This window comes from Anneissia japonica, unplaced genomic scaffold (assembly GCF_011630105.1).
Source record: "Anneissia japonica isolate Jap-2015-1 unplaced genomic scaffold, ASM1163010v1 scaffold8272_len249160_cov157, whole genome shotgun sequence".
In the NCBI taxonomy this organism is placed as follows: Eukaryota; Metazoa; Echinodermata; class Crinoidea; order Comatulida; family Comatulidae; genus Anneissia; species Anneissia japonica.
Window position 1 is genome coordinate 122371 of NW_022742976.1, and position 17250 is coordinate 139620.

General features: G+C 35.4%; 1 protein-coding gene across 1 annotated transcript; it reads left to right on the forward strand.

The window, feature by feature from the left end:
• Window positions 1-4227: 4227 nt before the first annotated feature.
• LOC117119297 (REST corepressor 3-like) lies at window positions 4228-16999 on the forward strand. The gene is made up of 9 exons (XM_033264095.1): window positions 4228-4461; window positions 5060-5184; window positions 5733-5793; window positions 6241-6344; window positions 6561-6762; window positions 7338-7473; window positions 9974-10146; window positions 10680-10807; window positions 14159-16999. Exons 1-9 carry the CDS (start codon window positions 4309-4311, stop codon window positions 14331-14333), a joined length of 1257 nt encoding a protein of 418 aa, XP_033119986.1. The 5' UTR covers window positions 4228-4308; the 3' UTR covers window positions 14334-16999.
• The last annotated feature ends 251 nt before the right edge of the window (window positions 17000-17250 follow it).

Here is a 17250-nt window from a genome sequence, read left to right on the forward strand (position 1 = left end):
TGATGTCTCTTACTAAAGAAAATCGGCAATCCAAGCAACATCTGAAGGTGAAACGTTCATATTTGTTCTGTATACATTATAGCTGTACATTAATGCCAGTCAAATAAACTAAATTTCCAATGTAATTAAGTAGTAAAAATAATAAGTAGTTTTATATGGAATTTTAATAAATATAATTATATAGGGCCTATTTCTGACTAAAATTAAGTAGGCCTATCTTTACTTATTTACAATTTCTTAATTGTATACAATTTTTAGCTTTTTTACCGTTTTTATATTATGGATGTAATTCGTTGTTACATTTTTTTAAATTTATTTTTATTTATTTTTTTTTCTGTTAATTTGTAATTGTTAAATATTGAGAATTTCCTAATTAAAATTTTGTCTGAGCGGGGTGTCTGAGTTGAAAGAAAAAATCCTCTTCTCACCTAATAAAGTAACATCTCTGTAACAAAGTAGTCTATATTGTTGACTTAAGATCGATGTTTGAATTTGTATTTTCCACGCAATCAATAAATTGATTTATGAGTATTCGTTAATAATATATATAGGCATATATACAAACAAAATATCATTTGATATCGGATAAAAGCTATTTGGCGCATTAATATAAAGGATACTCCTTTGGTCAACTTTAGGGTTTAACTCTACACATCGTCCCTCTGCTGTGTTTTACCGACGTCCCTAAAAACGTCCCTTGACTGGAACAAAGAATGAATGGAATCTGCTAGTTGGGTAAACTCGCGACGGCCAGGGCTAACTTATCTTTGACTTCAGACTTTTCTAATTTCTTTGTTTTAATATTCAATATCTAGAAACTGAGAATTTAAACTGTGGCTTGAACATGGTTGTCGTGGAGAAAAATGGAAATTCGGAAGCTGCCGAGAGAGAAAGATCAAATGGAGGAAGGCCAGGTTCAGCCAGCACTTCCAACGGGCACAGATCAGATGAAAGCCCAGGGAGCAGTTCCGACGAAGAACATGGTTAGTTACGTTCCTGGGTTAGAAGGGCGTAGGCATAGCGGCCTAGGGGCTAGGTCAAACATTGACAGGCTGATAAAATTTTTGGGCTGTATTGATGGTTTACTAGTTTTTTACTTTATTACAATTATCACATAATTATTATTACCTTGATGATTGATATCAGAATCAAAGTCATTTAGGCTAGGTAGGCCTAGGCCCTAGCTAGCTAGCCTCTAGCTAGGCCTAGCCCCTAGGCCTTAGTAGGCTAGGCCTAGGCCCACAGGTCATAGGTAGGCCCATAGGTAGCCTAGGACTAGTTATATGATGAGCAAGCAATAAAGTACTCCAGCCTGGGATAGATTGGCCTGCCTCAACCGGAAATTCTTCACATAAAACGATCAGGGCCTCCAGGTTGTAGACCTAGGCCTATACTAAGGCCTGCACGTGAATATATCCTCCAAACAATAATTTGGCCTAGAAATCTGTCTGAAAATTAGGGCTGATTTCCCGCAGATTTTACAGAAAATTATGCTTTGGTCTAAATTTAATATACAAACTATGTATTATACAGTAATTATGATTCTGCGCACCTATTTTTCTAGCATATTTCTCTGCAAATTAAAGCTGCTTTGTTTTTTTTTTGTTTTTTTTTAAATCACAAAACATTAATTCAATGCAAAACAAAATCAAGGAACAGATAAATAATTAAGAGAACAACAGATAAAACATTAATTCCTAAAGTAACCTAAGAAAGTTTTAAAAATTACAAAAAACTTATTTCCATTGGGCCCTTAATTTCTATTGAGGCCATTAATACCCATGGAAATTTTTCCACTGGGCCCAATTGTCTAAGTTAGAGCATTCAGTACATTACTGTACTTATCCATTTCTGCCTGTTTTATTTAAAAGAAATACTAGTTTATGGGACACAGTTAATTTATTTAATTGGCCGTCATAAAGTAAATTTATTTGAAGACTTAAAACTCTCATTAAAACATTGAATTCTGTAACTTATGTCAAATGATCTATATATATATTAACTTCCATTTATTTATATATCATGGGGAAAAAAGTTTTGTTGAATAATTTACATAATTTTTCACTACAAAATACCTTCTTAAAATGATTTGGCTGTGGTTTCTAAAGGTGTGAATTGCTAAAACGGTGGTCGCGATCAGGGGTTGATTGACAGTTCGTTATAGAATACTAGGTGTAGTGTATCGTCCATCAGATGATCTCGATTTTTTATCATTGGTTATATAAGAAAAATGTTAATGCTACATTTAGGATTCGCCTCTCACTCATAAGGCTACTACTAAAATTAGTTTTGTGCAATTGCAATTTTCAGGGGATGCAAACTTTTTTGTGCCCCCTGACAACCTCTCCCAAATAGGCTATTTAAAATTGATTGCAGAGGTCAGGATGTGTGCATTTCTTTGATGTCACTAACAAATAGCCACACCTTTCATGGTAATAAATGTAAGGACTACTGTAATTGGCCAAATAATTTAATACTGTATATCAAGACTGAACAAACATCCAGTAATGCTCTCACACGGTCAGTTCTAAACTATAAAAAAAAATGGAAGTTATTTAAAAAGAAATGTCTTTTATCTAGTAAGCAGTACAGTAGTAGGCCTACTCTGGATGTCATTTTGTGAAAGTAGTGAGTAGATTAATTTAAGGGATATCCAATACAATTTGCATCAGAATGTGCATATTGACAATCAGTGCATCAGCAAAATATGCTTGGAGTTCGTATTTAGGTTTATTGTTAGGAAGGGTTTTTAAGATGGCCAATATTCGAGGGAGGCCTTTATTATTAATTTTTTTTTTTTGGTGTAAATTTTCATTTCATTATTTATTTGACACAAAGGCCCTGACACTTGTAAAGAAGCAATTGCCTCTATGACTCAGTAAGCCAGAAGTCCTTAAATAATAACCAAAAAACACCAAAAATGTTAATAATAACAGTACAGTACGGGTATGTAATATGTATCAAAAAGATATGAATACGTACTTACACAAGTAAACGCCCCTTTAATTTACTGTCATAAAGTGTTAATTGATACTGTATGACTTATTCATCTGGTTTTCAGTTGAGAAAAAATGTAATTCTACTTGGGTAGAGTAGAACAATAATAGAATATATTTAGAATGATGTTTTCCATTAGTTTTGTTTTCAGTCATTCAGTTTATTTGAGGGAAAAATAAATGCTCCAAGGTGTTTAGGCCTAATGGAGGCATTCCTTCCAAATGAAGTTCTGGAGGAGGGATATATTTAATGGTGGTGGGGGGGGGGGGCATTTAATTGAATAAATACGGCAAATCAGGCATTTAAATAAGATTATTTCATAGCCTGTGGTGGTACAAAATACATTAGCAGTCACTTTTATATTATAATTCAGGCATTTTATTTAAGATTATTTGATAGCTGTGGCAGCGCAAAATACATTAAATTAGCAATTGATTTTTTTTTTTTTTTTTTTTTAAATCAACAAATTATCTTTTTCAGAACCAGGAATGAGAATTGGGGCAGAATACCAAGCTGTAATTCCAGATGTAGTTGAAAGTGAGTGAAGTACAATAATTTACATTTTATATTTATATTAAATTTATTTGTTGTCTGTGTGTTATAATATGTATAGAGGTTTTCATTGGTCTTCATGAACGACTGCTGAGTTTTTTTTCTTAGCATTCTTGTGAAAATACTGTAGTGTCAGAACAGTAGCCACATTCAGGGGTGGATCCACAGATGTCCAAAAGTGGGGGCCGAAAGTGGGGCAGATCGAGACAATACTACCCTAGGGGGTCTAGGGCATGCCCCCACGAAATTCTGAATGCTCAGTACATTCCCATATCTTGAAAGTGATTCTGGTGGGGATCGAACCCATGACCTCCAAATATTACTAGCCTGGTGTCTTGTCCACTAGACCATTGAGATTGCGCTTAGTGACTAGTGCTGAATCCGATCCCCAAGGAGGCGAGTACTGCAATGGTATTCGATCCAGATGCACATGTTTTGCATCAGGAGATTTTTAATAAGAATAATGTTTTACAGTACCTGCTGCTACGGCACTTGGGGATCAAATTCACCACTCACTAGTCACTAAGCGAGAAATCAGTGGTCTAGTGGCTTAGACACCAGGCTAGTTTTCTGGAGGTCATGGGTTCGATTCCTACCTGAATCACTTCAGAGATTTTTTTTTTTTTGCCAGTAATTGGGAAACTATTGAAAATTCAGTAATAACATGTCAGCAAATATTGAATTATTTTTATTTCAGTGGATGAGTACATTCACGTTGCGAAGGAGAAGTATGGCTACAACACGGAACAGGCACTTGGAATGCTGTTTTGGCACAAATACAATGTGGCCAAGTCGCTAGCAGATTTGCCTAATTTCACACCATTTCCGAGCGAGTGGACTGTTGAAGATAAGGTTCTGTTTGAGCAGGCATTCAGCTTCCATGGAAAGAGCTTTCACCGAATCCGACAAATGGTAAATAAAACTAGCTATTTAAAACAATTGTTTACAAGTGGCTTATCTCGATTGTGCGCAGAGAGGATGACACCACCCCAAAAAATACTTGCCTGCCCTCCCCCAGTTGCAAAAAAGTCAGGCTTAGGTAGTTAAAAATCACCTAAGATCATTTTATTTTGCCAACTAGCTCCCCTCACCTAATCATCAATCCCCCTCTGTGACCTTGCGCCCCCAACAGTCACTGCTGTGTATTCATATCGGATTATAACTTATAGATAAAGTATTAAAAATTATTTATAGTATTAGAAATGACATAAAAAAAATCAAGAATACATAAAAATAATAACAAACATGTGAACAATGAAATTGGTTTTACCAGTTTCTAAAAATAGAAAAAAAAAAATTGACAATATTGATAATAATATACAAGTCATGTTCCACACGTTGCCCAGATCAGTTTTCTTTTGATGTCTGCCCTATCAGATTTTATTTGATTTGTGATATGCCCATATTTGGGTGTAAGTAATATGATAGTGATATCATCTGTCCATATATGGGCATTTGATAGTGCCAACAGTTTTTAATACATGCGATTTTCCATATGTCTATTAAACAGCTCCCAGACAAGTCTATAAGCACTCTTGTACGATACTATTACCAATGGAAAAAGACAAGAACACGAACCAGTCTGATGGACCGGCATGTACGCAAGCTGACGTCTGCCCAAAAGGATAATGATGAGTAAGTCGTAAGCCTCGTCCAGTCTATCAAGTATTATGTGTCATGCCTGCATATGACCATGATGACATCACATCATGGAAAAATATAGGCACGTCATGCCCCCAATTATAGATGACGTAATAGAATTTGGAATCTTTCCAACACCTTGTAATTTTTTAGAGAGTATAAGTTCCTGTTGAAACTTATTGTTCTTACAGTAAATTGGTTATGATGTGCTAAACATGTCTTATTTATTATAAATGTTTATCTATTTTTTGTATAAATTTTAATTAACTTTTTTTTAAATAATTATATAATATCATCATTTTCAAGTGACTTGATCATTGAATATTTTTGTGAGTTTTCAGTATTATTCAAAGTCCAACCATGGGAGAGTGACAAAAATAGTGGTTTACTGTTAGAAATTTTTAGTGTGCTTTAATAAATCCATCTTTTTAAAAATAATATTTTAACTTTATTCCATTGTCAATTAATATGTACAGCACTGCTCTTCTTTGTAGTTATCATCCTGGGAATAAAATATTTATATAAATATTGTTTATTCACAGGAATGAAAGCGGTGAGAATAGCAATGACAGTGACTTTGACCCAGATAAGGAGACACAAAAGGTATGGATTTAATAATTTTATTGAATAATATGATACAGATAATGAAAGATAATTAAGTAATTAATATATTGTTTAATGAATAATATATTGATTTTCAAACAGTTTTATGAGCAATTTACCAAGAATGTGATTAAGAGTCTAAAAATTAAATGTATTGCTTTTTAAATTATAAAATATAGGCCTTGATTGATGGGCGATTACATCATTTCTTTTTATGCTTGGGGTAAAAAAATAAATCAATTTCTATGACCTTGACCTTGTCTTTGACCTTTAAGAAATTTAGTCATATTCTCTTTCTTCGTTTATTATTGTACCATTTCACTAAATTTTATGACCCATTTATAGTTTTTGTGTAATCTTGCTAATGACAAACAAACAGACAAACAGAGCTGAATACATAACCTCCTTTGGCAGAAGTAATTAACAGTATATGATCTTTGTTGCTAGGGTGATGGGTCCAAGAGCGGCTGTTCAAATTGTGCTGCAACCATGAGTCAGCTGCATACAACCCCAAAGGGTCAGTTTTGCAACCAGTGCTACAGTTATTGGAGGTAATGTATCTACAGTAGAAGCCTTCCTTTGGGACACCCTATTATTAATGATTTTAAAATTTAATGTCAAGCATACAGTTATGATGATTATAATAATAACACAGTCTAACAATAATATTAATAATCATAACTGTACATATGCATCTCATATTATATGATAAAGTTGTTTACCAGAACTGTTGAAATTTCCAATACCTCCTCTTTATGTATTTCTAGACGAACTGGTGTAATGCGAGTCCATACTGGCCCAGTGCGTAATGAATCGCACAGTTTGCGCCATCATCCCGTACGCACGAGAAAGAAACCACCCAAGGGGATGTACATCAATGCTGATGACTTGATGGTGATGACAAATGCTGCACAGTCGGAGATCATCTTCAAGGAGTTGGATACAGAAATGACCAATAAGAAGAGAGAAGTACGACTTAACTTTTTTTTCGTATTCATCCAACAGGAAGTAACTTGGCATGTAAATCTGTCCAATCTTTCAAGTTTTGTTTGAAAAAAGGGAAATATATCTTATTTGCCCATGCAGTATGTCTATTGTATCTACCAATTGGTGCCAAAGGGTATTTGTAAATTGAAACATTAATGAACTAGATTAGGTGTCAGTTTCCACTACCTATTCTCTGGCATTGAGCGCTGATGGCAGCTAGGCCTATCAAGAACTGACAGTGCAACAGCATGGTCCACCATGCTACCAGCTAAATTTAGGTAGTACAGTATGGAATCACACTAATATATTGATTATTAAAGCAGAAGGAAAAAAAAAGGATTGAGCTACTGTGTTAATAAATAAATACAACAAACCTGATTTTAAGAAAATATACATTGAAATAAGAGCAAAATCATTCATAAGACTGATTTGTAAAATGGACGTCATACTGTATATGTGGACATTGTGATATCGTACAGTATAAAGAAATTTGGTACACACAATTTTATTGTTGGACCTTTACATAATCTTTATCTTTTTATTCATTTATATGATAGGTACAATACAATAAACAGCTTCTAAGCCAACAACGCAATAGTATGACCGACAAGTTTGAAGAATACCGTCCTCAAGTTTCGACTCAGCGAAATAACGTACGATGGACGAATGATGAACTACTGTTAGCTGTGCAAGGTAAGAGATTAGGATATGGACTATTAAACTCATGACCATATTAAGGCGTGTCACATAATTTGTCAAAATAAAAATTGATAGTCTTAACGGGTCTTTATGCCATAGAATTTCCGGCCTTTGGAATTTAAGCCCTCGTGCTGACATTCGCTACTTGATCAGCAGATAGAATTCTACTGTTGTAATTCCATATTAAAAGATAAGGTGAAGTAGTGTCTTTAGGCTCCTGTCTAATACAACTAGGATTGCGGTGTAAACATCAAGGATAACGAGCAGGATGTGGTGAGTCGCACCGCAACCTACAGCCATAATATTGGCGTTGGTTTGAATGGCACGGTCGCCTCTGGTGGTGGAACAAGTCTTCTCGGATAAGGGCTATAAACCGCAGGCCTAGCGTACACAATTGGCTCATGTGCACTTAAAAAGAACCCAGTACATCTTTCGAGATGAGTAAGGGTTAACCCCGGTGTACTGGTCCATACAGCCCCAGTTACCCTGCGCTTACGGATTATTAGGTCCTTTGCAGGATATGCCTACGTAAAAAAACCCACGGAAGTTCAAAGGAGAGTTATTTGGTGCAGTACACTGGTTGACAATTCCCTAATCTTTTCCAAAGTGTGTACTTTGTTCTTTAACGTGCACTAACAGCCTAAACGTTGCTTCCGAAAGACGGTGCGCTATTGAAACTTGCATTAAACCCCTTATCTCCCCCCCCCCCAAAACACAGGGTGAGTAGCAGATCTCTACTGTTTAACTGAATGAGTTAAGCTGATACTAGTGTACTTGAAGGTGGCACTTTTAATCTGGATTGATTCTCTAACGGAGGAGTATTATAATTGGATACCTGGTGGCCTTGCCTGCTCCTATGCTGATTACATCAGCAACACTTGAGCGCTGCAACCCAGTGACCTAGAAACAATAGACTTCATATATCTGCAAATCAAGGCAGTACATAGATAAGCAAATGAATAATCAAATAAAATAATATATCTACTAATTCCCCCAGTATAAACCTAATCACAGGTATCAAATTGTTTACCTTTTGATAAATCTTTAAAGTGATCAGTAGAAGATCCAGGAATTTGAAATGAAGGGGTTCCAGGGAGGGACTTTCAGCAGATGGAAGGTCTAGATTGCTGGAAGTGCCACTCCCAGGCTTAAAATTTGAATACAATTTTTTTTCTCCATCTTTTTGTATTTTAAAAAATGTAGGAGGGGTCTGGGCTGGGCTTAACCCCCCCCCCACGGGTCTTTATGCCATAGAATTTCCGGCCTTTGGAATTTAAGCCCTCGTGCTGACATTCGCTACTTGATCAGCAGATAGAATTCTACTGTTGTAATTCCATATTAAAAGATAAGGGGAAGTAGTGTCTTTAGGCTCCTGTCTAATACAACTAGGATTGCGGTGTAAACATCAAGGATCGAGCAGGATGTGGTGAGTCGCATGGCTGAGCGGTTAAGACCGGGGCACCGCAACCTACAGCCATAATATTGGCGTTGGTTTGAATGGCACGCTCGCCTCTGGTGGTGGAAAAGTCTTCTCAGATAAGGACTATAAACCATAGGCCTAGCGTACACAATTGGCTCATGTGCGCTTAAAAAGAACCCAGTACATCCTTTGAGATGAGTAAGGGTTAACCCCGGTGTACTGGTCCATACAGCCCCAGTTACACTGCATTTACGGATTATTAGGTCCTTTGCAGAATATGCCTACGTAAAAAAACCCACGGAAGTTCAAAGGAGAGTTATTTGGTGCAGTACATTGGTTGACAATTCCCTAATCATTTCCAAAGTGTGTACTGTGTTGTTTAACGTGCACACTGTGTTCTTTAATGTGCACATGGGACTAACAGCTTAAACGTTGCTTCCGAAAGACGGTGCACTATTGAAACTTGCATTAAACCCCTCCAGTGAAAACACAAGAACAGCAGTGATGGAATTGAGCTAGGAACGCAGATCTCCACTGTTTAACTGAATGAGTTAAGCTGCTACTAGTGTACTTGAAGGTGGCACTTTTAATCTGGTTTGATTCTCTAACGGAGGAGTATAATTGGATACCTGGTGGCCTTGCCTGCTCCTATGCTGATTACATCAGCAACACTTGAGCACTGCAACCCAGTGACCTAGAAACAATAGACTTCATATATCTGCAAATCAAGGCACTACGTAGATAAGCAAATGAATAAGCAAATATAATAATATATCTACTAATTCCCCCAGTATAAACCTAATCACAGGTATCAAATTGTTTACCTTTTAATAAATGTTTAGAGTTATCAGTAGAAGATCCAGGAATTTGAAATGAAGGGGTTCCAGGTAGGGACTTTCAGCAGATGGAAGGTCTAGATTGCCACTCCCATGCTTAAAATTTGAATACAATTTTTTTTCTCCATCTTTTTGTATTTTGAAAAATGTAGGAGGGGCCTGGGCTGGCTGGGCCTCACTTAACCCCCCCCCCCCTGTGTATCTGGTAATCGACTTTCAATATTCATACTTTTTCCAGCTGTCAGAAAATATGGAAAGGATTACCAAGCAATAGCTGATGTTGTTGGTAATAAGAATATTCAGCAATGCTCTAGTTTCCTGGTGAACTACAGAAGGCGCTTCAACTTGGACCAGGTCTTGGAAGAGTATGAGGCTGACCAGGCTGCTAGCAATGACCACAAGAATACTGAGGTAAGTTTCCAAAATTTGACATGCTTTCATTTTTCGTTATTATCAGATTAATATAAATAAGATTTTTGATCAATTATGAGATCCATTTTCTTTATTGTGTATTTTATTTCATCATTTGTGTCTTTTTCGAGGCCTCTACAATCTTGTTGAAATACCAGTGTACTGCACCACTCATTGGTCGCACCACCACGATGGGGGTCTAATGTTCCTAAGTTTGGGAGATGGGTCGGAAATGGCTGTGGTCTGGTGTCGCTCAAAATCCCTCTGAAGGGAAAAAGTTGGCCTAACCCCCAAAAAATATTACAATTTAGGGGTTTCAGAGGCTTATTAAATCACTTTGAGAGTACTAATATGTAAAAAATATGTATAATTATTTCTTTTCCTCGACGAAGTGTGTTGTACTTCCCGATGGTAGGCCAGCTTTTCCCAACAGGGCCAAGGCCCGCTCCTGGTGAAGTTACAAGCTGTCAGTCATAACAGTACAACCAATTTTATTATTGAATTGAATAATTTAGCATTCATTTATTTTGCAGTCAGTTTTGTCAGAGAAGCAGTTGCCGTTACCAAGTCAGGTGACTGGAATGGTAGCCAATGTACCTCCCCCATTACTAAGACCATCCCATCAACCATCTCCAAAGACCTCCGTCTCGGCACAATCAAGGTGAGTCTAACACAATAATTATTTTTGCACTTTTTAAAATTAAATGTATAGCAGTGGTGTATCTCGGGGGGAAAGCGGTGGGCGCATGCTGCCAAAAAACCTTGCATCCCCTTGTTGCACACCCCTCCCCCCATTGAAAATGCTTGAAGCTAAAAAAAATATGCTCAAGTAGTTAAAATTTATCTCAAATCACCTTATTTTTTGAGCAAGCACCCCAACCTAATTATCACAACCCAACATGCAACTACATCAGCTTTCTTCTCATTTAAAGACCACTGATTTCTAGGTAATAATGCAATATTGGCATGTAATAGTATCATACAAATATTGACTGCTCATAAGGGGAATGGTAAAATTTATTGGCCCGAGGTGATGTGGAGACCGTAGCCTATCCTCCCGATAGGCTATCGTCTCTACATCACCGAGGGACTGTAGATTTCCCTGTTTCCCCAAATCTAGAGCAGTCAATATTTGTTTTATATGCCTCATACATAGATTCTTCGAAACCTGAAAAAGTAATGAAAATAGGCGATCAAAGGGCCAGTCTCTCTCAGTGTCATAGATGTCCTCCTTTACCGTTCATGCGTCTCATAAATTACACACGGCAGGGCAAAACAGTACTATTTTTGAGGGGAATAGTATACAAATAATGAATGTTTATGACTGCAATGGAACAGTCAATCTGTCAACAAATGAAAATATTCTTTCCATTGTGCAATTAAATAACATTCATTGTTAAATTCAATGTTAAGTAACACACATAAAATAATCTATTCATTTGACATTTTATAAAAAAAAAAATTCTAGTAATTTGATGTTTTATGGAAAAATTTACCTTTTTCCTTAATTGAACAGTCCATTGTCTCTTCAAAAGATTTTACTATAGTAGGACAGCCGATAGGCGATTTGTCCGTTATATCGCGATTTTTCGATCTTACTTCCGCATTTGCTTAGCGCAGCGCCACCTATCGTTTCAAAGTGTAACCACGTTTTAGCGTCGCTTAGCAAAAAGGCATCAGCTCTATTTATAGTTCTCATTAATAGATAAGGCCCGCCCATGGCTTCCTTATATGGTAACAAAATTTCCTAATATATCTAATTTGCTAACCAATTGGGTTTGCTTGAAATAACCTACACTGTCGTAAGCATTCATCGGTTGATGTTGACGCAGGCGAAATAGTGAAAATCTGGTACGACTTGTCTATGCATTTATTTACAATATTCTCCAGAGTCGGATTTGTGTCCCAGCTAAGCAATATTTTTTTCAAGTGTTGATAAATCATGTTAAGTCCTAATTTAGTCGGGTAAGACTTGTTTCAACTCTGATCAAAAATTGTTATTCATACTTCTAGGCCGTAAAATGCTAGGCAGTTTTTTGAGCATGTGAGCGAGAACTGTAGCACTACAGCGGGCCGCATTGCGGTGCGATGCATTGTAGTTAGCGTCTGAATGCATGCATTCCACGTGTGTTAGTTTAGGATGGTTTATAGACCTTGCTTATATTTCTATATAATAATTAATTATTTTGTAATTACAGCCTAGGCCTAGGGATTCATGTTTATTTTCATTAATTTATGCTATATAGAGCCTAGGGATAGGGATGTTTCATAAAATAATATTTTCAGGCATATGTATGACTGTGAGTGATTTAATTAGTAAAAAAAATTCATCATCAAATCCCTCAGAAAGCCTGCCTAAGGAAAAAAAAAACAAGCTGAAAAACACTACTATGTTAAATCAATATCAGTAATTAATATTGACTTTGCTTTTTAATGTTTACATTATGAAAACATCATCTTTAAATTTTAAAACAGATATTTAATAAGCAAAATAATGATGTTTGATGCTTATTAAAAGGCCATATAATGAATATTTTTCTTATAAGAAGCAGATTTTGTAGTACCCGCATGAAATGTGTGCACCCCACTTCTACAGTAAGAAGTTCCGCCCTATGATACTAAAGTCTCTCCTATGGAAATGTACCATATCTATATTATAAATCCCCTGAAGTTTTTTTTTAAGAAGATGGGGGAAAGGGGTGTGGTATATTCAATGATATCATAATCAATATATATGTTTTTATGTATTATGTTAATATTTAGAAGCAGGTGTATGCAATTATTATTATAAATTATAAAGAAAGAAAATGATTAATAAAAATAAAAAAACAAAATGTTGTCTTCTTCTCCTTTATTAAGTCCTAAAAATCGCATATAGGCCTAAATTGAGTGAAATTGTGAATGATAGTGAATTTGTGAAGGATGGTACTTAATTCATGTACAGTTGTCATCAAGCCAACATGATACAGATTTCAGAAAGATTGGAGCTATTTTTAAATAGGCATTATCCTCGCTGCATATTTACGGGTACGCGAATATGCTAGGCCCCCAAATGTGCGCGGCCTAGGCCTCAGCCTCGCATACGAATCGTAATAGAAACCAACAGAAATGTTATCGATAAATTACTAATTTGGAAGACTAAATATGTAATAATATTCATTTTAATGGTATATATTTATTTCACACATATTAATTATTGGTGTAACAGACAGTCTTGGAATTGCTCTGTATAAATACGATCTTCCTGATTATGATCGCCGATGTTTCCAAAATGGAGTACACGCTAGTCCAACGAAATGGAGGTACCCTTAGTTTCCAGAGTCGGATTTGCGTACCAGCTACTGTACCCAATTTGTTATCTTAATATTTTAAATTACAGATTATAAATTTTTATAGCAGGGATTTTGAATTCATTTCTGATCAAATTTTTTTTGTATTTCAAATTAACGATTTTCTAGAGCACAAAATCGTAAAAATTGTGTACCGAATTGTCCATTAAATTACACTTTATCGTTTCGGTCAAAATACACTAAAAGTATTTCACTGTATTTTTAAACTATTTATAAACATATTTCACCATTATGTTTGTTTTGTTAAGTAAGCTGTTTGATAAATTAACGTTTTTTCAAACACCACCAAATTTCGATAATTTGAACTAATTTTGAAAAATAGGGCGCCCTCTCCTAGGCGAAATTTGACATGATTTTTCCAGTGGCTTTCCTACTGACTAGTTTGATCTCCGTATTGTATCATAGGCCCCATGCAATTTGGAAAAAAAAGAGTGGAAAAAAAATGCACGGATGGAAAAAATAATCCATGTCGGAACTAAATTTCCTTGATGCGTGACGAAATGGGGTAAATAACCAATGTCACATGATATGAAATCCACCAATCAAATGACAGGGATCTATTTAGGTGTGTTATAACACTTTCTATTGCTTGCTTCTTAATGAATCAGATGCCTAGAACCTATGTATTGGTATGTAATTCCTTATATTTCTTTTTCACGCAGATTTCTACAGCCTCCTAGGTCAGCCCTGCAGCAGCTTCCACCGCCACTAATTCGGCCGGCATCTAACCTTCCTCCCAGCCAGCATAGAGCTCATCCTGCTATTACAGGCCCTCTGTCAAGGCCTCCTCAGTTAGTTGGTAATCAGAATCCGCAAGAGAGCCCTGTCTCACAGTAAAAGACTTTAAGAATTTTTTTTTTTAACTCAACAATTTAATAGACTGGTAGATTGCATCTGTTTTTGTTTGATTATTATGTAATTATAATATTTAGTTGTTTATAACATTTTCGAGGCATTTTGCATTGAGTCATGTAGTTAAGTTTAGTTTTCTAGGGCTCCAGACTTCTGTCATGGTGACTTTGTTGCTTTTGGGGCCCCAAGGCACTTGTCTAAATAAATAAACAAATGAAATGAAATTGAAATTATCAATATGTTGCTGAAGGTAACACTAATATAATTAATATATTTGATTTTTCTCATCTTTTTTATCTGTTGTATTTATTATTCTAATAAGGTTAGAAATTGATGATATTTCTTTTGTTTGCCTCTTTGATTGAAAGCATTGAGTTACCTATATTCAGGAATCTTTGTGTACAGTAACAGACTTTGTTTGTCAGGTGAAATGTTTAATCAGACTTGAAATGTTTAGTCAACCCATGCCTGAGAGACAGAAGTAAGGAACACACTACATTTGTGTTAACTATAGCTGATGTAGCTTGTCAACATCTGAATTTGGTGGTACTGTAAGCATTGGAATAGTATCAGCATGTTAATTACTCTGTGGAATCCTTTACTAATTCAAATTTGAGTGTACAATGAGTCAAAATAGGCCATAATGAGAGTGCATATTTTCTTTTAAAAAGTTATAATTTTATGATCATTTTGACAGTGGTGTATCTATGGGTGTGTGTAGTGAGGTTGGGGGAGGGGGTAGTTGCATGGACCCCTAACATAAAAAAACTAGCATCCAACTATTCGTCCTCCCGCATTTAAAATGTTCAAAGCAAAAAAAAAAAACATGCTCAACAAGTAATTATATTTTACCTCATATCACCATCTTTTGCAAGCTAGCTTTTGCTCACTTAATCATCATAGGGCACCTTTTCACCTTCACACCCCCATCAGCGCCCCCCCTCCCCATTTCAAGGCTCCTCAATAAGCCACTGTATTTGATGATAAAAGTTGAATTTCTTTGGTTGAACTGTTAACTGCATCTTTAAAATCAATATTTACCAGTGTTGTCAGTTTGTACAGAAGAGGTGGATTTGATGCACACTTTGTACAGTATATGCTAGTAAAGATTATTTTTGTTGATTAATAGAAAAAATTAAGAATTATTAGGCAGTGCTGTTTGAAAATCAATCAATCGATCTCATAGTGCAATGTTTACCTTTATACCTCCTAATGTACATTATTCATAGAATACTTAGTCGGCTGTTTGAGATTGTAGTTTATAAATGCTTGAGTATAGACACTGAAAATTTAAATCAAAAATTAGCCTGTTCTGGAATACTCTGCTCCACCTCTTTTCTTTCCTTCTACCTTATTTTTTGGGGATTGCGGCCCCACTCTGGATTCACCCCTGATATTAACACACCTTCATTACATACAGGAAAGCCTGATGCACGCTGTGTTGGCATTTTCACGAGATGACAACAATGGCCACACATTGCGCAATAAATAATTTTCTACAGTAATTTATTCAAATAAGAGTACACTTGTATATACTGTATCATTATAAGAAAAAATAATGCTTAAAAAGGAATGACGTTTCGACTCCATCTTGAAATTATTCTCATGTTCAAGTGACAAAGTGAGATACAAAATTAAAGATTATATTTATAACAGATATATAATATACTTGCTCATAAATTCCTCTGTTTTTCTCTTGGTCCAGGCCTGATATTTCTGCTGCAAAGTTTCTAGTATTTACACTTGTGTATCAGGAATGGCGCCAGGCGGGGTGGGGGGGGGGGGCTACTGCCACCTCTCCTGGTCTCACACTTGTGCCACTCTTGGTATGTACCCATTTAAGAAAACTTGATGTGGCATCTTTAACCTAGTGTGTAGATATTTCATATTTCAACAAGTTGTGACTTACAAGTTAATATTGTGTGCTTATTACAATGAGATAGTAATGCAAAAAAATAACATTTGATATAGCATTGTTTTATTAATAATTAATGTTAAATTAGTAAAAGAAATTCATGCATTCTATATTTATTTATTTATTAATTTTTTTTTTTTTTTTTTTTTTGTGGAACCTGTAGAAAGAATGTTTTTTTTTTTTCTAGGAAATATTGTTTTTAGTCAAGTTAAGTATTCTAATATTATAGATTCTTTTGAATTTATCTATGTGGATGCTATTAAATGTTTCTCATAAATGTAATTTTGTATATCAACATATCAATACCACTTTCGGGTATTTAATAGAAGGATACCGGTATTAATTTCTTTGTCTGGAAATTTAAGCGGCAATCCAATATATTACCCTCAAAGTGGTAGGTGCCTTTAGTGAAGCCCTTTAATAATGTTCACATTTCTGATCAGAAGAGCCTGTCTAACTGATTGACTTGTTCACATACGTTGAGCGATGAATGCTTGCTTACCTAAACCACAATTTGCTGCTCAATTTAGTGAATATATAAATGTTATTTTAGCATTTACTTATTTATGTGTAAGTAGGATACATTGCCTGTTTTAATGAAGTTGGTGGTGTATATTATTTTGTTCGTAAGAAAAATAAAAGAAGCAAAAAAAATGTTTCGAAATGCTGTTTACTTGATAATAGGTAACAATGTTGAATTCAAGTTGTAATAAAATGTAATGAAAAATATTGAATTGATTTTTCAATTTATAATCGTTGTCTGCAAACATACAGTTCCATAATGATTGCAGTTCTAATTATAAATATGAAGTATTGTATGTTATATATGTTTAAAGATTACTTTTATAATGTATACAGTAGTGTAATTTCCGCCTTTAAGGTGTCTCGCGTCACGATTTTGATATAGCGCTAATATCGCATGTGACTGAACTGCCAGAGATTTATTGATAAGATACACCCTCTTCTGTGCATTATCTAGTGTGTATA